Source organism: Mustela putorius, unplaced genomic scaffold, assembly GCF_011764305.1.
Source record: "Mustela putorius furo isolate JIRA1106 unplaced genomic scaffold, ASM1176430v1.1 tig00000997_pilon_pilon_pilon, whole genome shotgun sequence".
Lineage (NCBI taxonomy): Eukaryota > Metazoa > Chordata > Mammalia > Carnivora > Mustelidae > Mustela > Mustela putorius.
Window position 1 is genome coordinate 5,917,395 of NW_025421527.1, and position 23,718 is coordinate 5,941,112.

The window sequence follows — 23,718 nt, forward strand, 5'->3', positions numbered from 1 at the left end:
TTAACTATGCTTTAATCCTGATGTCTTTCCCCACTGCTTCCAGCAAATTAGCAATACACTCACTTGTTTCACCTTCTCCTCAAAGTCAGCATCATTATGGTCTGAAATCATCTGTGCAAGTCGAATTTGTTCCGCAGTGGCCTAGGAATTAAAACAAGTTCAAGAAAGCATGATCGAGAGACAACAGTTTAGAGAAGAGGGCCTATCTAGTCAATAATTCAGCCCACCTCCCAGTCCAATTTCCTTCTCCTTGTTACAAATGACCAAGTGGTAAAATACTAACATCAAGTAAGATGCCTAAATTTGCAAAATGACGAAACACAACACAACACTGAAGCTATTAGTATTCCACCCTATGATCCCTAGAAAACCAGGGAGCTTTTCCACCGATGTTCACAGTTAAAGCAGCTCCTCTTTGGGGATTACAGTGCCTTTTTGAAACATTTGTGCCTTAAATAATTTATATTTATTTGCAATGTCACGTGTAAACCCTGTTCCTGTTTCTGCAAGGACCAATGCCACCCCCTAATCTCTAGGGCTGAGAACAACGTTAAGATTTTGTCTGAGGGAAATGCTACCTTACAGATACAAAGCCCAGAACCCATTCTTTCCAAGTCTCATGATGCCGTATTAGACAGCAAAAAGGAAGAACACTGCATCACGGCGTATCATTAACAGTCATCAAGCCCTACTTAGAAAGAGCCAAGGATTAGAAAACAAGAAGAAAACAAAGCACAAAATACTGCTGCACTGGATGGAAACCAGTAACAACCAGTAATGCTATCAATAAATCCATATCCCTTGGGTTCTTTACCTGTGGCCGCTGCTTGTGCTGTGTCTGGTTTTGGTTTTGAGGTTGTTCCCAGTTTCCCCGGGCTCGGTTAGTGCCCACCGACGTCATCATTTACAGTATATACAAATAACAGTATTTACAAGGTAGAATACTGAAAGATTTAAAAAAAAAAAAAAAGCAATTTAGATGTTAAATATGGGCAAAATGTTTTCAACTTCTCTTTCATCAGCATCTTCACCACTTTTATTTCTTTAAAAGCAACAAACAAGAAAATTCATCTGTTCTTAAGACATATTAAGCTTGATAAATTCCTTAAGGAACAATGGCTATTAATCTTTCTGTAGAACAAAAAATATATAAAGCAAGTGTTAAGTCCTGGTTATTTTTTTAAGATTTTATTTATTTATTTGACAGAGTGAGAGAGATTACAAGTAGGTAAAGAGGCAGGCAGAGATGGAGGGGGAAGCAGGCTCCCCGCCGAGCAAAGAGCCCAATTCGGGGGCCGTTCCCAGGACCCTGAGACCATAACCTGAGCCAAAGGCTGAGGTTCAACCTACTGAGCCACCCAGGTGCCCCCAGTGATGATTTTATTTTTTATTTTTTTTAAGTTATGGGCACAGTCTGATTACTAGCCCCCTAGACATAGGTTTTGTGAAGTTTTGCTATCTTGGTAGCCAAGGGAAACAATGTTAATAAATCAAAAGCCCTCTACATGGAAATATCTAAAGTCCCTTTGACAGAAGGAAAGATAATCAGCAAAACCTGGAAACAAAAGCTTTCCAGGAAGGGGATTAGTCTACACTCCAAATAAAAACAACTTAAAATACTGTACTCAGTCTACCTTCAGCAGCACTCCTACCTCCCTTTACAACCAGCTTATGTATGTCGCATGCAACCTCCATCACTCGGGAAAGGATAAGCGAGGTCTAGCCTTCCTCCCTCCCTCTTGTCTTTCCTCACGCAGTGGGAGCCTGTGTAACCTTCAACAAAGCGAGTATTAGCCCCTGTGACTGCTCAGAATCCCAGTCAGTTCCCCAGATAATTCAAACACAGTTTTCCCGGCTATTTCTGTTGGCTCCTAGTCCACAGTTCCCAGGCGCCAGAAATGCAAAAACTCTTTACCACTCACCTTAATACACAGAGAATCCCAAACCTGTCCCAAACCAAAGTGTCTAGCACAAAGTTTTATTTGGAAGAAAGGGCTTTTAGGATTATCTTTTTTTTTTTTTTTTTAAAGAAGAGTTAGGATTTTATTTTTTAAGATTTTATTTATTTGACAGAAAGAGAGAGCACAAGCAAGAGCAGTGGCAGGCAGAGGGAAAGGGAGAAGCAGGCTCTCTGCTGAGCTGGGAGCCCGAGGTGGGGCTTGATCCCCGGACCATCACCCAAGCCGAAAGCAGATGCTTAACAGAAAGAGCCAACCAGGTGCCCCGAGGATTATCATTTTAAACTTGAGACACTACTGCCAGCAATGGGACTTTGCTGAGTCTTTAAAAAGAGACAGAGAACACACAGGGCCTTCCCAAAACCAGAACAGTTTTTGTTATTAACAGTTCTAGCAAGCAAGGATTCTCCAGAACTTAATGTCCCTTCATTCATACTTTGCTGTAACACAACCTCAGCTGCTGCATTTAGTAAACAAAGAAAATATCCACCCCGTGATGAAGCGCTCAAAATAAGATGTTACTCTGCATTGTTTTATTCTGTCCCAAAGAGAGTAAGCTTATATTTTCTGCTCTACACACAATTTTTTTCATTAATGAAACTTTATATATGGGGTAATGTTAGACCACTCAAAAGACACTGCTGAATTTGAGGGAGAAATTGGTTGGGCTTCTAAAGAAATACAGTAGGATTATTAAGGAAGTGAATTTCATTGGTTTTTTGGGTCACAAAGAAAGCTAACTTCCCTGTGGATAAAGTCTTCACCAAGTTGGATCAACAGGATGCACAGGTCTTTGGGTTTTTTTTGATACAGTCATTAAGAATTAAGAGTTTTACATTCTCTATCGCCAAAATTTTTAAAGAATCCCGGAGCTAATTCTCTAACCACTACCTCTTCTCCCTACACACGTGCACATGTGCACACAAAGGCCTGTAAATATTTTTAGCTAGTAGAGGATTATTTGCTACACAGTAGTCCATTTTCCCAGACTGGCATTATAGCCAAGTTTCACCACTCACAAAAAAACAAGTGTTCTTTCACCAGTACTGCTGGATTCAAATCAAAGAGAAAAATTAAAACTAGATGAAAACTATTATACTTACTAATTGGCTCTAAAATGAAATTTCTAATGTGAGTCAATGCTCCTGTAATTTACAACTACTGACTGCTTTCTACTTCTCTCGTGATTCCAACCGAGGAGTAGGATACTACAGATGTGAATTGCATGCCTACCAGTAGGGATGACTGCCAGCGCCCAACCTGCGTAAATACATTAACGGGTTTTCCTGAAAGGCTCCTAACTACTGACGGGGAAAAAAGAAATAATCCTGATCAGTCCGGCTGTTAACTTCCATTTCTTTCTTACAAGTGCTTTGAAATGTGTGACTAAGAAAATTTTACCACCTAGGCAGGTAACCACACTGAGCGACAGGTCAAAACTGAGTGATCTGGGATCACCGGAGGGCACAAAATTAGTAGCCTTTTAGTAGCAAGCAGAGACACATACCTAGAGTTATCACAGTGGAGGGGAGGAATCTTGTTAAGTACTTTTCCTTAGAAAATAAAAATATCTACAGGAAACACAGGAGAAGTGTTGGGAGACCAAGCGAACAGCCCAGGAACAAATACTGGTTTCAATACAGGAATGCCCTTGACCATCTTTTGGAAACCAGCTACTTGAAAAAATAGCCAGAGAAATTTTACAGAAAAAAATAAATAACAAGTATTTATTGAGTATCTACTATGTGTCCAGTACTTCAGGAAATACAAAAGCAGGAGGACTTGGTTGCTGCCCGCAGGGAGCTTACAATCTAAGTTGCGAAACAGTTCAGACACTCTGAAGCTGGACCGGGGGCACAGGGCTTGCTGCCTGTAACCCAACTACGAACTCCCCTGGAGGCTCCGTGGAAATGGCCCCACACCCCCTTCTGCATACACTCGAGTCTGACTTTAAAGAGTACTTGCCAGTTAGGACACAGCGAGCAAAGAGGGGCTTCAAAGACCAGACACAGGACAGTGCGTTTTAAGGTCCTGCGTCCGAGTTCGGGGCCGGCCAGCCTGCTGGTGGCAGCGGCACCGTCGCCGCTCCGCTCTCTGCCGGACAATGCTCCCAGAGCGCGACGCAGGCTTCCCGGCCCAGGCACCCACCCATGGCCGGCGCGCCGACCCCCGCCCGCCCCGCAAGCCCGCCGCCCCCCCGCAGGCCACGGGCGGGGAAAGGTGGGTGGACAGGACAGAAACGCGCTTCTCCAGGTCACACTCAGGGACGCGCGAAGGCGAAAGCGGTAACAATGACACAAGCCAGGCCTGTCCCTGCGCGGCTTGGCTTCCCCGCCATCCCGCACCGGGGGCCGCGGGGCCAGCCGGCTCCCGTTTGAGACCTCGGTCTGCACAGCGCTTTAGGGACTGTCCGCCCAGCGAGGGGCCTGAAGAAATTCGGAATTCCGGTGCGAGGGCGGGGGCGGGCACCCCCCCGGGCTCCGGTGACGTCCCGCAGGCGCAAGGCCGCCTCCGGGGCTCGCCCGTCCAGCCTCCCCTACACAGCACCAGTTCGGGGCGCCCCGGCCGCAGCACGGACAACTGCGAGCCCACGACAGCCACGACACGTCCGCGCGCCGCGGCGCCGCGGGACAAGGAAGGGCCGCCAGGGGCGCTGACAAAGGGGCCGGCGTCGGAGAGGGGACGCCGGGCCCCGCGCGGAGGAGGGAGGCTCAGCCCGCTCCGCGCCGCCTCGGGAGCCCCCGGCGCCGACCGCCGCCTCCCGCCCGCCCGGAACCAGCGAACCCCCGCGCTCCAAACTCCGGGCCACATGGGCGGTCTGGGGCAGCGCCCCCCGCCCCCCCCCGCCGCCCCCGACAGGGCCGGGGCCGGGGCCGAGGCGGCCCGCAGCGGGCTGGGGAGGGAGGCGGCCGCCGCGTCGTCTCCACGGGCAGCGGCCAGAGCAGAGCAGGCCCTACCTCAGGCGGGGCCCAGGCCGCGCTCGCTCGCGCTCTGCCCCGCGCTCCCCGCTCGGGCTCCAGCCGCATGGCCCCCCCCCTCCGGCTGCCCAAGCCCCGCCCCGGCCACGCTCCCAAATCGAGGCCCCGGCTCCGGCGCGGCCCAGTAGGCCGCAGACCCAACCATAAACAAAACCCCCGGCGGCCGACTCGAGGGGGGGCGCCGGGCTCGCACGACCGGGAGGGGTGTCCGGTGGGGGGAACGCACGGGGCGGGGGGCCTCCGGGGGGGGCGCCGGCGGGCTAGGGGAAAAGGGAGGGAGGGGAAAGGGAGACCGCGGATTTAAAGGGGCCGCGGACAATACCCGGCCCCGCCGCGCTGCCGCTGCCGCCGCCGCCGCCGCCAACGCCGCTGCGCTCCCAACTTTACCTCAGTCTCCTCCACACTGACACCCCGGGCCGCGCCGCCCCTGTCACGTGACGTGAGGTTCCCTCCTCCCCACCCCCTCCCTCCTTTCCCCTCTCGCGCTCGCTCTCGCGCCTTCCCCCTCCCACTTGCCTGCCTGCGTACCCCGGCACGTGACGCGAAAAGGGACGCGCACGCAAGCGTGCGCGCGCCCCTCTGCCACGAGCCGCCGCGCTGCGCTGCGGCTCCGGGCGTCCCCCCCACCCCCCGCCTCGGCCGCGTGACGCACTGGCTGCCTCCGCTTCCTGTTCCTGCGCGGCTCAGCGCCTCGGCGCGCGCAGCCCGCGGGGCCGGTGCGGGCCTCCGTCACGTGTTGGGGGGAGCGGGAGGCTTCCCGTCCGCCATGTTTTGGGGCCGGGTCAGCCTTGGTCTTTCCCCGTGAGGAAATGGCCGAGGGATTCCAGGGAGCCCAAGCGCCCGTGCGTCGGCCGAGCCCGGGCTGACGAGGCAGGGCGGCGGGTGACCCGGAGCGGTGCGCGGGCCGGAGGGGGGGCGGGCGCGGCCATGGCGTCCGGCAGTAACTGGCTGTCGGGGGTGAATGTCGTGCTGGTGATGGCCTACGGCAGCCTGGTGAGCGGACCCCCGCCCCGGCCCGCCCCCGCGCGCCCCTGGGAGCCCCGTGGGGGCCTTGGCGAGCGAGGCGAGCCGCGTGTCGGTACCGCTTCACTAAGGCGCCCTCCGCCCCCGGACAGGTGTTCGTGCTGCTGTTCATCTTCGTCAAGAGGCAGATCATGCGCTTCGCCATGAAGTCGCGGCGGGGCCCTCATGTCCCTGTGGGGCACAACGCCCCCAAGGTAGGCGCTCGCGGCCCGAGGCGGCCCGGGAGGGGGCTGCGGAGGCCGGGCGTCCCCGGCGCGGGCGGGCGGGACGCGGGGCGGGACGCGGGACGCGGGCCGGGCCGGCGGCGGGTGCGGGCGGAGGCCCCGGGCCGAGCCGAGGCCCCGCGCGGCGTCTCGGGGCGACCGCCTCAGGTGCCCCCGCCCCGCCCCGCCCCGGCCCGGCCCGCCCGTCCGCTCTGCGGGAAGCCGGTCGAATCCGGGGCGAGGACCAGCGTCTGGTCTGCGCGCGCGAGTCCCGCGGGCGGACTTCGGACCTGTCGGCGCCGGCCGCCCTCGCTCGGGGCTCGCCCTGGGCGCGGCGTCTGGCTGCGGTCGGGCCGCAGGGGTGCGCGGCCGCCCTCGCCCTCCTCCCGCCGCAGGCGCGCCCCTGCCCGCCCGCGCCCTCGCGTCTCTCCGGGGACGGTGTCCCGCAGGCTGGATGGGTGTCCCCTTGGGTCGTGGCCGGTCTCCCCTCGACGGCGAGCGGCGGGCGGGCGGGTGTTGCGCACAGGGAAGGCAGGGCCGGTAGCGCGGGGCTGAGCGCCGCGGCCGCGCCCCCTCGGCTCCGCGCTCACTGCTCGGCCCCCGCTCCCGGCCGGGGTCGTCCGCGGACAACCGGCAGGAACGTGTTGTGGCCTGAAGCCGGGGCACGGCTGCTTCCACCGGCCTCGGTTCTCCCAGGGCCACCCGCCCTCCGGACGAGGGCGCGGGGCCGGCGTCCGGCAGCTCCCGGTCCGGCCCCGACTCGGAGGGGTGGAGGCGTCCCCGGACCCGATGAGAACCTTCCGCTTTGAAAGGCCTGCGCGGCGCCGGGGGAAGCGCCGGAGGGAGCCCCAGGTCCCCCGCACGGAGGCTGCGCCTGCGCCGGACCCGCGGGGCGCTGGGTCTTCGCGGTGCGGCTGCAGCGGCGGACGAGTGCCCCGGGCGGTGTGGCCGAGGTGGTGACGTTGGAGAAGGAACTGCAGCCCCGACGCCGGAGCGGTGCTGACCGGGACGCATCCCGGAGTGCCCAACGGGTCAGCTCGGAGCCGAGCGACGCGGACGCGTGAACTCCCTGAAGCCCTGACCCAGGAGCGCCGGGGGGGGGGTGGGGGCTCAGGGGTTAAGCCTCTGCCTTGGGCTCGGCTCATGGTCTCAGGGTCCTGGGATGGAGCCCCGCGTCAGGCTCTCCGACCGGCGAGGAGCCTGTTCCGCCCCCACCCGCCCCGCCCCGCCCCTCTGCTTCTTTGTGGTTTCTGTCAAAGTCTTTTTTAATTTTTTATTTTACTTTATTTTTAAAGATTTTATTTATCCATTGGACAGACAGTGGTAGTAGTAGACACAAGTAGGCAGAGAGGGGGAAGCAGGCTCCCCGCCGCCGAGCAGAGAGCCAGATGCGGGGCTCCATCCCAGGACCCTGGGATCATGACCTGAGCCGAAGGCAGCGGCTTAACCCACTGAGCCACCCAGGCGCCCTAAGTCTTTTTTTAAAAACCTTTTCGAATGAAAAAAATTACGAAGTTGAATGAATTTTAAAAACATGCTGGATGAAAAAAACGAGAAAGTCATTCGTAAAACTTTTGTTCCATTCGGTTTATATTAAATTCTGCAATAGGCAGAATTACATCAGTAGAAAGTACATAACTTGTCTGGAGCAGGGAAGGATAGGTTGACTGCAAAGGGATTGGACAGCATTTTGGGGTGATGGGAATGTTGAGTACCTTGGTTTTAACGGTGGTTGAGTGGGTGTATTCATCTGTCAGAATCATCAATACACACAAATTGGATGTGTTTTATCACGTGTAAGGTCAACCTGTCGCAATAAAGTATTTAAAAAAATTTTTAAAGATTTTACTTAGGTATTTATTTGACAGAGAGCACACAAGCAAGGGGAGCAGCAGAGGGAGAGAGAAAAGCAAGCTCTCCGCTGAGCAGGGACTCGATCCCAGGATGGTGGAAACGTGACCTGAGCTGAAGGCAGACGTTTTACTGACTGAGCCACCCAGGCACCCCAAGTATTTAAAATTTTAAAATTCAAGTTGCAGAGGAATTCAAAACATTTTTTCCATCTGTGTAAAGTTCAAAACCAGGCAAAGCTAAACATCTTGTTTAGGTTGATGTGATAAACAGTAAAGAAAAACGAGGTGGTTGGGACGCCTGGGTGGCTCAGTTGGTTAAGCAGCTGCCTTCGGCTCAGGTCATGATCCCAGCGTCCTGGGATCGAGTCCCACATCGGGCTCCTTGCTCCGCAGGGAGCCTGCTTCTCCCTCTGACTCTGCCTTCCACTCTGTCTGCCTGTGCTCGCTCTCACTCGTGCTCTCTCTGACAAATAAATAAATAAAATCTAAAAAAAAAAAAAAAACTTTAAAAAGAAAAACCAGGTTGTTGACAAATTAACATTGGGGGTTGCATTCAATCAGGGTAGGCATGCAAGACTTCACAGCCGCTGGTAACATTATAGTTCATAAACAGGATAGTGGATGTAGGTGTTTATCTTAATGATTTTTATGATTACTTAAAATGTATGTAACACATATTCCATATATAATTCACCCTGGAAGTTTCTAAAATGGCAAGAAGTGGCACCTGGCTGTCTCAGTCAGTCAAGCCTCCAACTCTCAGCTCAGGTCTTGATCTCTGAGTTCAAGCCCACATTGGGCTGCATACTGGGTGTAGAGCCTACTTAAAAATAAAAAGTTACAAGAAGAAAATCTGTTGGGGCTCTGGAACCCTCATAAGTAAGAGATGAGCTTGGAACTATTAACAGTGGTTGCTTCTGGGTACATGGGGGCTGGCTTTAGAGCCTTTTGTGAATTTTACACCATGGATGTGAATTACCTGCTTAAAAGAGTTAACGTAGGGGCGCTTGGGTGGCTCAGTGGGTTGAGCTCTGCCTTTGGCTCGGGTTGTGATCCCAGGGTCCTGGGATCTAGCCCCACATGGGGCTTTCTGCTCAGCGGGGAGCCTGCTTCCCCTTCTCTCTCTGCCTGCCTCTCTGCCTATTTGTGATTTCTCTCTCTTTCTGTGTCAAATAAATAAATACTAAAAAAAGAAGAAAGTTTTTTAGTCTTAACCTGGCAGTTTTATCAGCCTGCTTTTGTCTTAGTTGTTCACTTGCTCTGCCCCATTTCCAGGGTGATGGAAAGCAGAGTATAGGGTAAGTGATGGCATGTTCTTTTCTCTGTGTGAACAGGACTTAAAAGAGGAAATTGATATCCGGCTGTCCAGGGTTCAAGATATCAAGTATGAGCCTCAGCTCCTTGCAGATGGTGATGCAAGACTGCTACAGCTAGAAACCCAGGGAAATCAGAGTACGTGGCGTGCTCTTGGAGGATACTTCAGTGAGGAATCCTCCCAAGTTCAGAATTCCTTGCTCTCCAAGCTGTTAGCATAGCCCCTGGCAAAACCTTCACCTGTGGTTCCTCTGTTGCTGGGTACCTGTCCGATTCAGGGAAGCTGTTGATTAGCTTGCTGAAGTTTGGAAAGTCTTCTGAGGTTAATTAAGTCTGTGACCAGTCTCTCTCTCAACAGATTGCTACAACTATCTCTACAGGATGAAAGCGCTGGATGCCATCCGCGCCTCCGGTAAGGCCTGCCCAGCAGGATGGTCAGGACCCTGGAGGCTCACCTGGGGAAGAGGGAGGAAGCCCTCTCTGTGTATATATTATATCCGGCCCTTTCTCGGATCTCCGGCTCGGAGGAATTTCCTAGAGTTTTGAGAGTACCAGGTTATCGTTTTGTCTGAGGAAGTGACAGAGGCACGTTACTTTCCAGTGAGTGCATTTGTTCATAGACCTTCGGCTTCATTGACGGGGTGGTGGTGACTGACTGCTTTTTCCACAAAAGACAGGTGACATATGCTTTTTTCAGTAAGACCAAGATAAATGGTTCTTGAGTTTTTTCTGTTCTGTGACCATTGTCAAATATGCTTCCTCTCTGATAAAACCTGGTTTGTATTTCAGAGCCAGGGGTGTAAATTGGATGGGGACAGTATTGTGAACCATTGACGTAGCTTACAGCTGTGTTCCCACCACCGGGTGACCACTCAGACCAGCTTTATACCTGTGGTCGTCTTCATTCTATTAGAATTCCCCCAAACTCAGTCAGTTGTTGGACCCATTTCTGAACTTGGGAGATTAACTAGAAACAACTGATAAGTGGGAGAAGTGTTAGCACTGTCGTCTGTTATCTGCGCAGAGATACCATTTCACGCTGAAGGCAGGCATCCCCGTTCCTTACTGGGCAAGAATTTCCGCTCCTACCTGCTAGATCTCCGGAACACTAGTACCCCTTTCAAGGGCGTGCGCAAGGCCCTCGTCGATACCTTGCTGGATGGCTATGAGACGGCCCGCTATGGGACAGGGGTAAGTGGGGTGGCCACTTTCTCCTTCAGGGAACTAAAGGAGTACCCCAGCCTGAGGGCCTCTTGCCCTTCCTCTTTGCTCAGGTCTTTGGCCAGAGTGAGTACCTGCGCTACCAGGAGGCCCTGAGCGAGCTGGCTACTGTGTAAGTGTGAAGGGGACTACGTTGGAGGGCCTGGTTGGAGAGGGCGGTCGAGCTGCCGCACACCCCCCAGGCGGGATGCCCTTTATGGGGCACGACACCACGGTGATGGGTTGTCCGGTTCTGCCTTGCCCTCACATCTGAAAGCATGTGTTGCTCTACAAGCTTACAGAGGGAGAACCTCTCCTACTTTTGTGCCCCTCCCCCTCAATTTTTTTTAGTCCAGGTGAGTAAAATGTCAGAAGTGGTGTAGCATTGCTATCAATAAAGGGAATGAGGTTTTTCAGTATAGAGATTTCCTTCTCTTCCAGGGTTCCAGTGTCATCCTTACATGTCTTAGTCTGATAAAAGTAACAGTTAAGCGCCATCCTTTTTTTCTTTTTTTTTTTTTAAGATTTTATTTATTTATTTGACAGACAGAGATCACAAGTAGGCAGAGAGGCAGGCAGAGAGAGAGAGGAGGAAGCAGGCTCCCCGCAGAGCAGAGAGCCTGTTGCAGGGCTCGATCCCAGGACCCTGAGATCATGACCCGAGCCGAAGGCAGATGCTTAACCCACTGAGCCACCCAGGCGCCCCAGTGCCATCCACTTTTATAAGAACTTAGATGACTAGGAACTTTGTCTGAAACTAAGGGCATGACTGTAGTTGTAGATGTTGAGTGTGATACTGGAATCCCGACTTCTGTCTGGCGTCTTTTTTTTTTTCTTCTTTTTTTTTCTTCTTTTTTTTCTTTAAGATTTTATTTATTTGACAGATCACAAGTAGGCAGAGAGGCAGGCAGAGAGAGAGGAAAGGAAGCAGGCTCCCTACTGAGCAGAGCGTCCCATGCAGGGCTCTATGTGGGGCTCCATCCCAGGACCCTGGGAACATGACCTGAGACGAAGGCAGAGGCCCTGACCCACTGAGCCACCCAGGCGCCCTGTCTGGCATCGTTTTACATGTGCACTAACGTAGCTTCATTGTATTGTTCATGCAAATGTTGAGAGAGTGAAGAGGGAAAGCCAGTATAGAGTAAAATCTTATTGGCATTGAGAAGAGCCACCTCTTGTCTTCTGCTGTGTTGAAAGCACATACGGTTTTTTCTCAGAAGATAAGGGGTGTCTGTCCCTTCTTGTTTCTGTCCTTAAAAATAAACTACCTTTTTCCAAACACAAAGGGTCTAGTACACACTGCTCAGAGCGGGAGTGAAACTGCAGGGGACAGGGTGAGATGGGTGCTTAGTCTGGAAGTCAGGGGGCGTGTTGAAACTGCAGTCTTTGAAAGACAAGTACCTTATGGTTCTACTCATCTGAGGTCTCGAGAGTCATCGAATTCATAAGGCTAGAAAGGACCTGGTGGGTACCAGGGGCTGGAGGGTTAGGGTTTAATGGGAACAGAGCACTGGTTTTGCTGCATGAAAGGAATGCTGGAGATGGGCTGTGGGTCGGCTGCACAGTGCTGCTTGACACTGCTCAACGGAAACATTTAAAAATGGCTATGACAGTAAATTTTGGGTGTATTTTACCACAGGTATGTTAAAAATTAAGTTCTTGGGGTGACTGACCGGCTCAGTAGACCATGTGACTCTTGATTGTGGGGTTGTGGGTTCAAGCCCCACATTGGGTGCAGTGATTATTTAAAAATAAAATGTTTTTTATTTTTTGAAGATTTTATTTATTTACTTGTCAGAGAGAGAGAGTGTGAGCGAGCACAGGCAGACGGTGGCAGGCAGAGGCAGAGGGAGAAGCAGGCTTCCTGCCAAGCTAGGAGCCCGATGTGAGACTCAATCCCAGGACACTGGGATCATGACCTGAGCCAAAGGCAGACACTTAATGACAGCCCCCCAGGCACCCCCAAAATAAAATCTTTTATTATTATTATTAATTAATTAATTTTCAACATAGTAGTATTGTTTTGCACCACACCCAGTGCTCCAATGCAGTCCGTGCCCTCTAATACCCACCACCTGGTTCCCCCAACCTCCCACCCCTCACCGCTTCAAACTTCTCAGATAAAATAAAATCTTTTCAGAAATAAATGGGTATAGGGGTGCCTGGGTGGCTCAGTGGGTTAAGCCTCTACCTTCAGCTCAGGTCATGATTCCGGGGTCCTGGGATCGAGCCCCGCATCGGGCTCTCCGCTCAGTGGGGAGCCTGCTTCCCTCTCTTTCTCTGCCTGCCTCTCTGCCTACTTGTGATCTCTCCCTCTCTCTGTCAAGTAAACAAATCTTTCTTAAAAAAAGTGATAGTTGGGTGCAAGTCTGTTGGATTTTGGAGTCCATTCTCTTCATCACTCACTGCAACTTTCTCACTAAAACTAGCAACAAGGACTGAATTTTTATTTTTTTTATTATTATTTTAAAACATTTATTTGTTTGAACTCAAGACCCCAAGATCAAGAGTCAAGTGCTAGCTGCCTGGGTGGCAGTCAGTGGAGCATCTCTTGGTTTTGGCCTAGGTCATATCTTGGGAGTCCTGGGATCGAGCTCCGCATTGGGATCCATGCTCAGCTTGGGAGTATGCTTGAGATTCTCTTTTCCTTTCTCTCTGCCCCTCCCACTCATGCTGTTTTTCTAAACAAGAAAAAGAAAGTCACGTGCTCCTCCAGCTGAGCCAGCCACGGGTACCCCTATTTATGCCTGAAGTGGGACTTGAACTCCAGACCCCAAGATTAAGAGTCGTTCTACTGCAGCTGCCAGATGCCCCACAAGGACAGAGAGATTTTTATTTACCTTGGTTTTTTAAATTTTTTTTATTTTTTTTTTTTTTAAGATTTATTTATTTATTTGACAGAGAGATGAGAGGCAGGCAGAGAGAGAGGAGGAAGCAGGCTCCCCGCTGAGCAGAGCGCCCGATTCGGGACTCAATCCCAGGACCCTGAGATCATGACCTGAGCCGAAGGCAGCGGCTTAACCCACTGAGCCACCCAGGCACCCTACCTTGGTTTTTATTTATTTATTTCACAGAGAAAGATAGCGCGCGTGCACGCACAAGCAGGAGTGGCAGGGAGAGGGAGAAGCTCCCACCAAGCAGGGAGCCCAATGCCGGACTTAAACCCAGGTCCCCGGGATCATGACCCGAGCTGAAGGCGGACGCCCAACGAACTGAGCCATCCAGGCACCCCTATTTTTTTATTTAAAGATTTCATTTATTTATTTGATAGATCACAAGTAGGCAGAGAGAAGGGGAAGCAGGCTCCCTGCCAAGCAGTGTCTGATTCGGGGCTCGATCCCAGGACCCTGAGATCATGACCTGAGCCGAAGGCAGCGGCTTAACCCACTGAGCCACCCAGGTGCCCCCCAACTCTGTCACTTGATAGCTTTGTGACCTCAGGCAAGGGGGGGCTCTTCGTTTCCTAACCTGGAAAATGAGGATGTTACATCACAGAGATACTGGGATATCAGTAAATTAGATGTTGGTAAAACACCAAGTCTAATGTAACATGTCAGAAGTACTCAGTAGCTACTTGAGTTTCTTATTTTTTGTTCTTCAGTTTCCAAGGGACTGTTTTGGACTGGGAGTATGTTTGCAGCACACACACATTAGGGAAATCAGCAGAATTAAAAGTTTTCTTCATAGTGAAATGAAAATGTTGAGCCAGAATCAGGGACTCAGTGGGAAAATTGGTTTCTCTGCTACTTCTAAGCTATCAGATGGGGTTTTAGTAACTAGTTTAGAAGGTAGGACAAGGGGGCACCTGGGTGGCTTAGTGGGTTAAAGCTGCTGCCGCTCAGGTCATGACTTCCAGAGTTCTGGGATCAAGCTCCATATCAGGTTCTTTGCTCGGCAGGGAGCCTGCTTCCTTCTGTCTCACTGCCTACTTGTGATCTCTGTCAAATAAATAAAGAGAGAAGGTAGGACAAGAACAGAGGTCATCTGCAGCTGCAGCTACATTTATAGAATGGATGAGCCTTAAAATTGTATTGTTGTGTTAGTCCTCATTCTCTCCTTAAGCTGCCCTCCCTCTGTGCTCCAGGGTCAAAGCGCGAAGTGGGAGTTCGCAACGACAGCACCAGTCGGCGGCCAAAGACTTGACCCAGTCTCCTGAAGTCTCGCCGGCGACCATCCAGGTGACATACCTCCCCTCCAGTCAGAAGAGTAAACGTGCCAAGCACTTCCTTGAACTGAAGAGCTTTAAGGACAACTATAACACCCTGGAAAGTACTCTGTGAGGGGCTGCCGCCGCCGCTGGGACTGCTGCTGCCGCTGGGGCCCCTGGCCTCAGGTCACATGGCTGGTGGGCCCGGGTCTGCTGACCTCCTACAGTGTCCAGAGCTCTTAGGGTTCATTCCTGGAGGATCCTTCTCCAGCTAGTTCTTAGAGCCCATTTCAGGAATTCAGGACTTTATTTTCCCTTGGTAGCACTTTTTTCTGGAGTTGAATTCAGATGTTTCCATCAATGTTTTCTTAAAAATGCTCACTTCATTTTTATTATAGTTCATCTGTTTTTTTCCCCCTTTTCCAAACTAGAAATAATGCTAAGAGTGAGAGTTGGGATGGTGTGGACTGGTGTCTTCCATGTCTGCCGTGTCCTACATAATTTCATGGGGACCATTTGGGTTTGAGACCTCTTCCTCTTTAGAGGCGGTTGAAAGATGAACGCGGCTTCCCTGATATGCAAGGATCCGCTTTGGGCTTTCTTTCCATGTTGTCTTGAATAAAGGGAGCGCTGGAGCCTAACCGAATCCCATGCCCCTACGCTTCCTGGGGATGCTGTGGGACAGGGAAGAAGTGTCAGACCAATGCACTGGTCTGACATTCTAGATTATTTAATAAAATGAACAATTTTAAAAGTATATGACTCATTTCTTTATAGTTTACGATTTATTTGAAAGCAAGGCACAAGAAAAAGGAACACAAGCAGAGGGAATGGGAGAGGAGGAAGCAGGCTTCTCACTGAGCAGGGAGCCCGATGAGGGGCTCGATCCCAGGACCCTTGGATCATGACCTGAAGGAAAGGCTGATGCTTAATGACTGAGCCACCCAGGTGCCCCTCCCCTTTTTTTCCCAAGACAGAATGAGCATGGGGGGGGGGCAGACTCCCCACTGAGAGCAGAGCCCAAGGTGGGACTCAGTCTCCTGCCCCTGAGATCATGACCTGAACCGAGATCAAGTTAGATGCTTACCCTACTGAGCCACCCAGGTGGCCTGTAGTTACCTTTTAATGAAACAGGCACAGAATATGTCCTTTGGACTTAGGGTCATACTGGGACCCCACAGAAGAAACCTTTAGGAACTTTGGTCCTTGCTCCTAGAATTGCCTCTGTCACTGATAGAAGGCAGGAGAACCAGGATTCTCTTAAGCTCTCCGGGGCAACAGGCAAGGTGACCAATCAAGTCCTAGGCCTGGGGTGTGTTGTTGGAGGTGAAAGTGTTGCTAGGACTACTGAATCCTGGGTGACTGACCAGACAGAAGGGAGATCCTGCTTCACGTCCTGAGCCTGCGTCCCGCCAGCTTGTGGACATGTCTGTGAGAAAGGTGACAAAAGTCGAAGAGGTGCGCAGAGCTGGAAGGGGCTGGGTTGACCAGAGGCAGTTTCCTGAGGGGCCCCTGAGGTAATGGCTGGCTGCTGCATACCAGCTCTTCCCTGCATGTTTTCGTTGGTCTGTTCTGAACGGAGTAGCGCTCTGGCTCTCCCGCCCCCGAGGAAGTGACCGTTCCCTGTCAGAAGAGAGGTCCACGTGAAGGGTGCACGGGTGGGGTGCTGGACATCAAGCCAGATGAGCAACTTGCTTTTTTTGCAGGATTTTCAAAGGGTCCTGGGATTTAAGAAGATGGCAGACAGGTAATGTCTATTTCTGTCCCTTCCCTCCCCCTCAACTTGATCTTGTCGCCCTCGTGTCCCCCTGCAGCCGCCTCTCAGATACCATGCTTGCCTGCACTCCTCAGGAAGGAACGGACTGTGTGGGGGGCAGAAGCAGCCTTTCCCAGGGACGGCCTCTCAGTGCCCCCAGGGGGTGCTGCCTGCACAGTGCACAGTCCTTCATTATCCGTCTGCCTGTTGCCTGAAGGAAAAGGAGATGAAGTTTGTGTTCATTTTTTTAAGTAGAATGCAAGTATCTGTTGTGTTGATCATGTGGTAGGTGTGCGGTAAGTACGCCGTGAGTGAGGAGATGAGGCTGTACGTCTCTCCGTCACCTGGGAGCTTTTGGAAACACAGGTGCTCAGGTCTTAACCCGAAAGACTCTGACTGCGGTGGCCTGGGATCAGGTAGAAGAGGCCCATTTTTATTTTATTTTTTTTTTTTTAAAGATTTTATTTATTTATTTGACAGACAGAGATCACAAGTAGGCAGAGAGGCAGGCAGAGAGAGAGGAGGAAGCAGGCTCCCTGCTGAGCAGAGAGCCCGATGCGGGACTCGATCCCAGGACCCTGAGATCATGACCTGAGCCGAAGGCAGCGGCTTAATCCACTGAGCCACCCAGGCGCCCAAGAGGCCCATTTTTAAAGGTTTCACAGGTTATTAATATATAATCAATACCAGGAGCCAGCAAGGACATGAGGGAGCAAGTGCATGTCATTTTAGTGGGAGTCCAGACTCATGGAGTCTTTTTACAAAGACACGATGAAATCGATCAAAACTGAAGATCTCAAAATTCACATCTCAGAACCGGCAACTGTATGCCTGGCCGGCCTGATGCATGCGCCCCTGCGAGAGCTGGAGAAGGTGCCGGCACCAGGTGCTCCAGATGGCCTCGCTGGCAGAAGTGGGGAAGGGGGCACCCGGCGGGCTCAGTAGGTAGAGCAGGCAACTCTTGATCTCCAGGTGGGGAGTTGGGTGTAGAGATGACTTCAAAAGAAATAAACCACCAAAAATTAAAAAGTAGAAACTGTCGAGCTGGTAAAATTAGGACATAAACATACTAGCCAGCCTTTACACAGGAAAGAGCAAACCTCTATGTGCCAGTAGGAAAAGTCCAAACTGTTAAGTAATACAACTTATGTAAACATATGGATTCATAGTAAAAAGGTAATACTACTATACTTACTGGTATATGATAGAAAAATTTTCAGGGCACCTGAGTGGCTCAGTGGGTTAAGCCCCTGCCTTCAGCTCAGGTCATGATCTCAGGGTCCTGGGATCGAGTCCTACATCGGGCTCTCTGCTCAGCGGGGAGCCTGCTTCCCCTCTTTTCTCTGCCTGCCTCTCTGCCCACTTGTGATCTCTGTCAGATAAGTAAAATCTTTAAAAAATTTTTAAAAATAAATAATTCTAAAAAAATCTTTAAGAGCCACCTGGGTGGCTCAGTTGGTTACATGTTGGACTCTGTTTTGGCTCGGGTTGAGATCTCAGGGTTCTGATGACGAGGGAACAGAAAAGAGGAGGACTAAGCTCCGTCCGGTGGGGTCCGAGAAACTGCGCAGGCAGTGCTGGCGGCTCTGGAGGGAGGGAAGGAAAACAACCGGTTCCACTTTCACACCCGGGAGGATGGGAGTCTCCCTCAGTTTACAAATGCCTTAGTGATTTCCAAAAAAAAAGCATTATTATCAATAACCTAACTTCCAGGGGGAAACTCCCAACTGTCTTCCTGTTAATGGCTTGCTAGAGGGAGAAACCTAAACTAGACAAAGGGAGGCCTCCAGTATCTTCTGGGATCTCTTTAGCATATGAAAAACCTCCCTGAACTCCCAAGTATATCAACAGCCAGTCCTCAGACCCGCTCCACCACCCTTCCCTGCATTAATAAAGCCGCTTTTTGTGCCAGAGATACATCCTGAGTTCTGCCTTGGGAATTCTTTCTTGGGACGCCTGGGTGGCTCAGTCGTTAGAGCCTTGAGCCGCCCGGCTTAGGTCATGGTCCCAGAGTCCTGGGATCGAGTCCTGCATCAGGCTCCTTACTCTAGGGGAGCCTACTTCTCTCTCTCCCTCCACCTGCCGCTCTGCCTGCTTGTGCACGTGCTTTCTCTGTCTCTCTCTCTGACAAATAAAATCTTAAAAGAAAAAAAAAATTCTTTTTGGCAGTTGGCTTCAGACTCACCAACATTCTGAAACTACATCAGGGAGCTCGACCCCCCGGGTCAGGCTGTGCACTCAGGATGGAATCTGCTTAAGATTCTCTCTCTCCTGGGCCACCTGGGTGGCTCAGTGGGTTAAGCCCCTGCCTTCTGCTCAGGTCATGATCTCAGGTCCTGGTATAGAGCCCCGTATCCAGCTCTCTGCTCAGCGGGGAGCCTGCTTCCTCTCTCTCTCTGCCTGCCTCTCTGCCTACTTGTGATCTGTCTGTGACAAATGAATAAATAAAATCTTAAAAAGATTTTCTCTCTCCTCCCTCTCTGCCCCTCCCCCATGAAATAAATTGAAAATAAAATATTAAAAAAAATTTTTCAACAGGGTTTACCCAAGCAGACCATGCGTGTATGTGTGTGTGCATGTGTGTGTGTGTGTGTGTGTGTAAGAAACAAATACTCCTTTTACGTGTTAGGGGTACCTGGGAGGGTTCAGTCTGTTGGGTGGCTGACTTTTGATTTGGGCTCTGGACCTGATCTCCAGGTCCTGGGATCAAGTCCCAAGTCAGGCTCTGTGCACAGCGTGGAGTCTGCTCATCCGTCTCACGCTGTTCCTACCCCTCCTCTCTCTCTCTCAAATAAATGAAGTCTTTAAAAAAAAAAAAAAAAAGCAATCTTGGCGATGCCTGGCTGGCACAGGTGGTGGCACGTCCACCTCTTGATTTTGGGTTTGGGGGCCTGAGCCCCACGCTGGGCATAGAGATTGCTTAAAAATAAAATCTAGGGCACCTGAGTGGCTCAGTGGGTTAAGCCGCTGCCTTCGGCTCAGGTCATGATCTTGGGGTCCTGGGATGGAGCCCCACATCGGGTTCTCTGCTCAGCAGGGAGCCTGCTTCCTCCTCTCTCTCTGCCTGCCTCTCTGTCTACTGTGATCTCTGTCAAATAAATAAAATCTTTTTTAAAAAATCTAAAAAACAAAACCTTAGCAAATGATTCTAGAATGTGTCTAGCTAAGGTTGAGGATCAGGGTATAACAGAAGGTATCAATTCTTAGACAGGACTGATACCTGTGCCTGCCACTAAGTGACCCACCTTGGGCAGCTCACCTGAGCTTTGTTTCCCTGCGGCACAATGCAGATGCTGGTTTCTGTGACAGTCGTCTGTCGTGATGATTAAATGGCTCCTTCGACACATCCCAGGTTCCAAGTTAGCTCCGGTTACCCTTTCAAGGAGCTCGCCGTCCTCGGACACTGGCCTGGAGGCCCTGGGCCTCACCGAGGGGTTTGTGTCTCCACTCCCAACTAACCCATCCGGCTCCTACCTCTGTCCCTCGGGCAGGTGGCGAAACTCGCAGGCTCGCTGTCTGTGGCAGACGACGCTCAGCCAGAGGAGAAACCTGAACGCTACCGCGAGGTTGCAGGACACCCTGGGACAGGAGTTAGCGCTGGCCCACAGGCAACTCCTGACGGTGAGTTCTAGCGAGGGGGGCCGGAAGGCTCATCCGCCACTGCCCTGTGCCGATGCCCACGGGGCTCCCTCTCTGCGCTGTTCCAGAGCCGCGACTCTTTCATTAACAGCCTCGTCGCGCTCAGCCGCAGGTGCACATTCTCAGGTCGCAGAGGGCGGGCTAGTCCTTGCTCCCCCCATCTCAGTGCCCAGCACCCGCCTCTGGGAGACGCCCTCCCCGGAGTCCCAGCTGCCGCAGGGTGTCCTCTCCGTACCCCGGGGCCCAGCAGAGCTCCCCGTTCGCGGGGCCCTCGGTGGCCGGCCGCTGAGCGCGGGGCTGTCACGGGGAGGGAGCGCGTGGGCTTCCCCGCCACGGGCGCGTCCACGCTGCTGCCCAGCCTTCTGGCACAGCTTCGTGCCCGTCGGCGAGGACGCAGCCGGAGAGCCAGCGGGGAGACAGGCCGGCCTCACCCCCGCCCGCCCGCAGGCCCGTCGCGCGGCCCTGCGCGCGCTGCTGGAAGCGGAGCATCGCCGGTGGCGCCGGGAGCTGGGCGCGGGCGGCGGAGCGCGCGGCGCGGAGAGGCTCTGAGCGCGTCTGCAGCGGCGGAGCGCGCGGCGCGGACGGACGCGCGTCCCTCGGCCCCGAGTGCCCGGATCTCAACACTGTTCGTTCGTGGCCATAAACCCGAGAACGGCTCCGTGGGTCGTGCTCCCGCCTCAGGCCTCATTCTCTGGTCGCGTCCGTCTGGGACCCGCCGCGCGGCCGCGTGTCGGGGCGCCCGGGGCAGGTCTCTCTCCCCCGGACCCGCATTCCTACCTGCCCCCGCCGCAAACGGACAAGGCCCCGAGGTGTCACGGAGGCGAGGCCGGTGGGCCGGCGGGTGCGGGAAGCGAGGAGCCGTGAGGCTTGGGGGGACCGTCGGGCGCGTTCCCGCCGGAGGACCCAGCGCCCGCAGAGCTCCGCAGAGCGCCGGCCGGACACGCGCGTCCGGAGCCCCCGGCTCTGCTCACGAAGATCCAGTCTCCGGAAAACGACATCCCAGGCCTGGGAGCTCCCTGCTGCGCGGCCGGTGACGAGGGTGACGGGGGGCGCCGGGGGCGTCGGGGGCGACGGGTGAGGGGGCACCATCAGGCCCACTTCCCTGGCCCCTCACGCGCCGTCTGCATCCCCGCTGCCCCCTCGTGCTGTCCTCACGGACCCCGCACCGCCCTCCGCCCCGGGGCTGTGCGCCCCGCAGGCCCCCCGCCGCCCCGCCCCCGCCGCCCCGGCCCCGCCCCGGCCCCGCCCCCGCTGTCCGGCCCCGCCCCGCCCTCCCGCGCGCGCCCCTCGCTCCGCTTCCCGCGGAGGGTCCCAGAGAGCCAGCGGGTGCACAGGAGCGTGCGGGCTTGGAGTCAGGTGTGGGCCCAGAGTCCGGTTTCATCCCGTAATAGTCCCGTTCTGTAAGTTACTTCTCTGAACCTCGGTTTCCTCTTCTGAAAGTGGGGAGAATGACACCCGTCACAGGGGCTTTATGAGAATGAAATAAGGCGAGGTGTGCACAGAGCAAGCCTAGTGCGTGCCCAACAGCGGGTACCTCCCTCTCCCTCTCAGACTCCCCTGTGACCCAGGCAGACCCTTCGCATGCCCCTCTCCAGCCCCTGGCCACCCTCTATGCAGCCGAGTTGTCCCTGATCCCATGCCCGCCTCTCCAGCCGGGGCATCCATCCGTCCGCCAGCTGCCGTCAGCGCCGCTTCCCAAGCATCGTTAGTCCGTGACTCACACGCTCTTGCACCAACAGGACATGGGGCTCACGGGCTGGGTGGGGGGGCAGACGTGGACAAGGCAGGCAGGCGACGGGCTCCTGGGTGGCACAGTCGGTCGAGCATCTGACTGCTTGATTTCCTCACAGGTCGTGGTCTCAGGCTTGCGAGAGCCAACCCTGCGCCCTCGGCAGGGAGTCGGCTTCGGATTCCCTCCCCCTGCCTCTGCCCCTCCCCTCCACTCCCTAGAAAGAGAGAGAAGGGAGGGAGGAAGGGGTGGTGACCCTGTTGTCAGGGACAGAAGCAGGAGCACGTGGCCTGGATCCGACCCCCAGCCTGAGGCTGGGTCTCCCACGGCCCCCACATCCCTCCATGTCTGTCGTCCACCTGCGGCTGCCCCCCAGCCGGCTCTGCGACTCCTGCTCCCCGGGAGAGCCTGGCCTCGGGGGAGCACAGCAGATCTAGGGGAGCCTGGCCTCGGGGGAGCACAGCAGATCTGGCTTTGAACCCTGTGTCTATGCTTACTGCATGCGCGGTGTGGGGCGAGTGGCCTTGAGTCACAGTTCCTTGTTGGTAAAATGGAGACCATGCCTCCCTTCACACAGTAGCACATAATGTCCAATGCCATAATGACGATTTCCTGCCCTTTCCCTCTTCATTTCCCCTGCGTTTCCCGTCTGCTCCCCACCCACCACCACACTCCTTCAGCAATTTCTTCCTTTCTCTTTCCTCTATCCACTGGGACCCACAGGACACCCCGCCCCCTCGGCCTTGATCCCTGACCTTGGCCTCTCTCCCCAGGGCTTGTCAGTGCCAGGCAGGCTCCTGTATTGGCAGCTTGGCCCCTCGGGAGCCCATCTCCTCCGATCCCCTCACCCGCTCTGTCTGCTCTCATCACATCAGCTGAGGGTTTCAGCCCATCACACCCACCCGTCCCGTCTTCCTCCAGGGCTGCTGCCTCGCCTGTCTGCTCTGGCTCAGAGGGGCTCGGCCTTGTTCGAAATGGCTGCACGGAAGCCACTCCAGGAGAGCAAGAGAGATGCCATCAATGCTTCCGCTTAGTTATGCCCCAAAGTCAACGCCTCCTAAGAAAGCCTCTCTTGCAGGTCAATACTATTCCCAGGCTCGGCCTCGTCCTTTTACCTCCTGCTCACCATTTCCCAGCCTCTGGTTGGCCAGGGAAATCAAAGTTCCCGGAGAAGGAAACTAAATGTGGGGGGAAGGGTAGGAAAGATGGTCACAAGCAAAACTTACACATCCCCAGTACGAGCCATGAAGTAGCGAGGACGGAAGACAACAGCACAGGGCCACCGTGGGCTTGGAGACCCTTTTGTCTGTCTTCCCCTGGGCAGCCAGAGCCACACAACAGGAATCAACTAGAGCTTTGGACAAACTATTGATTCCAATCAAGGGCACTGTAGGGTTGCTGTATGTGTTGCAGGGGGGGTGGGAATCCAGACTGATGGGAACAAGGACACGCAGAACAAGCCCGGGGCTGAAGCACAGCACACTCCTCCCACCCCTGCCCCTGCACCCAAGCCCCCTGCCCGCCCGGCGAGGCTATAACTTGGGCTCTTTTCTGCCACAGTGGTGAGGAGCATCAGCTGGCCACAGAACAGTCAACAGACCTGATCCTCTTCAGAAGAGAAAATCCCCCAGAAAGGAACACGGCTGGATCCCCATGAGGGCAGACCCTTAGAAAAGCCAGGCCAGGAGTTCTCAGAGTAAAATCCCCAGAAGAGAAGAGCCCTCAGGATGGCGGGCTTCCTCCCGGCAGAGTGGGGCCCTTCCCTTGAGTCCATCCTGCCGGGCCGGAGAGACCAGACATCTGCTCCGGAGCCCAGGCTGGAGGCTACCAAGGAGACAGGTCACTCTTCTCTTCTGGACATCCGAGGGTGACTTTAAGGATGCCTGGAAGACATGGGGAGAAGGTGAGAAGGGACAAG

General features: G+C 53.8%; 3 protein-coding genes across 3 annotated transcripts in view; 2 read left to right on the forward strand and 1 right to left on the reverse strand.

Moving 5' to 3' along the window:
• UBAP2L (ubiquitin associated protein 2 like) overlaps positions 1-5,429 on the reverse strand; it is a 41,956-nt gene extending 36,527 nt beyond the window's left edge. The window contains 3 exon segments of the mRNA XM_045086858.1: positions 64-141; positions 815-944; positions 5,324-5,429. Coding sequence (XP_044942793.1) covers positions 64-141; positions 815-904 — 168 coding nt within the window. The 5' untranslated portion in view covers positions 905-944; positions 5,324-5,429.
• Positions 5,430-5,524: 95 nt separating this feature from the next.
• On the forward strand, positions 5,525-15,433 carry CUNH1orf43 (chromosome unknown C1orf43 homolog). The gene is made up of 7 exons (XM_045086864.1): positions 5,525-5,929; positions 6,052-6,153; positions 9,350-9,467; positions 9,688-9,741; positions 10,354-10,520; positions 10,604-10,662; positions 14,614-15,433. Exons 1-7 carry the CDS (start codon positions 5,864-5,866, stop codon positions 14,807-14,809), a joined length of 762 nt encoding a protein of 253 aa, XP_044942799.1. The 5' UTR covers positions 5,525-5,863; the 3' UTR covers positions 14,810-15,433.
• Positions 15,434-16,022: 589 nt separating this feature from the next.
• Positions 16,023-20,758, forward strand: CFAP141 (cilia and flagella associated protein 141). The gene is made up of 4 exons (XM_045086865.1): positions 16,023-16,134; positions 16,383-16,423; positions 19,924-20,053; positions 20,519-20,758. The coding sequence occupies exons 1-4, from the start codon at positions 16,102-16,104 to the stop codon at positions 20,618-20,620; spliced, it is 306 nt and encodes a 101-aa protein (XP_044942800.1). The 5' UTR covers positions 16,023-16,101; the 3' UTR covers positions 20,621-20,758.
• The last annotated feature ends 2,960 nt before the right edge of the window (positions 20,759-23,718 follow it).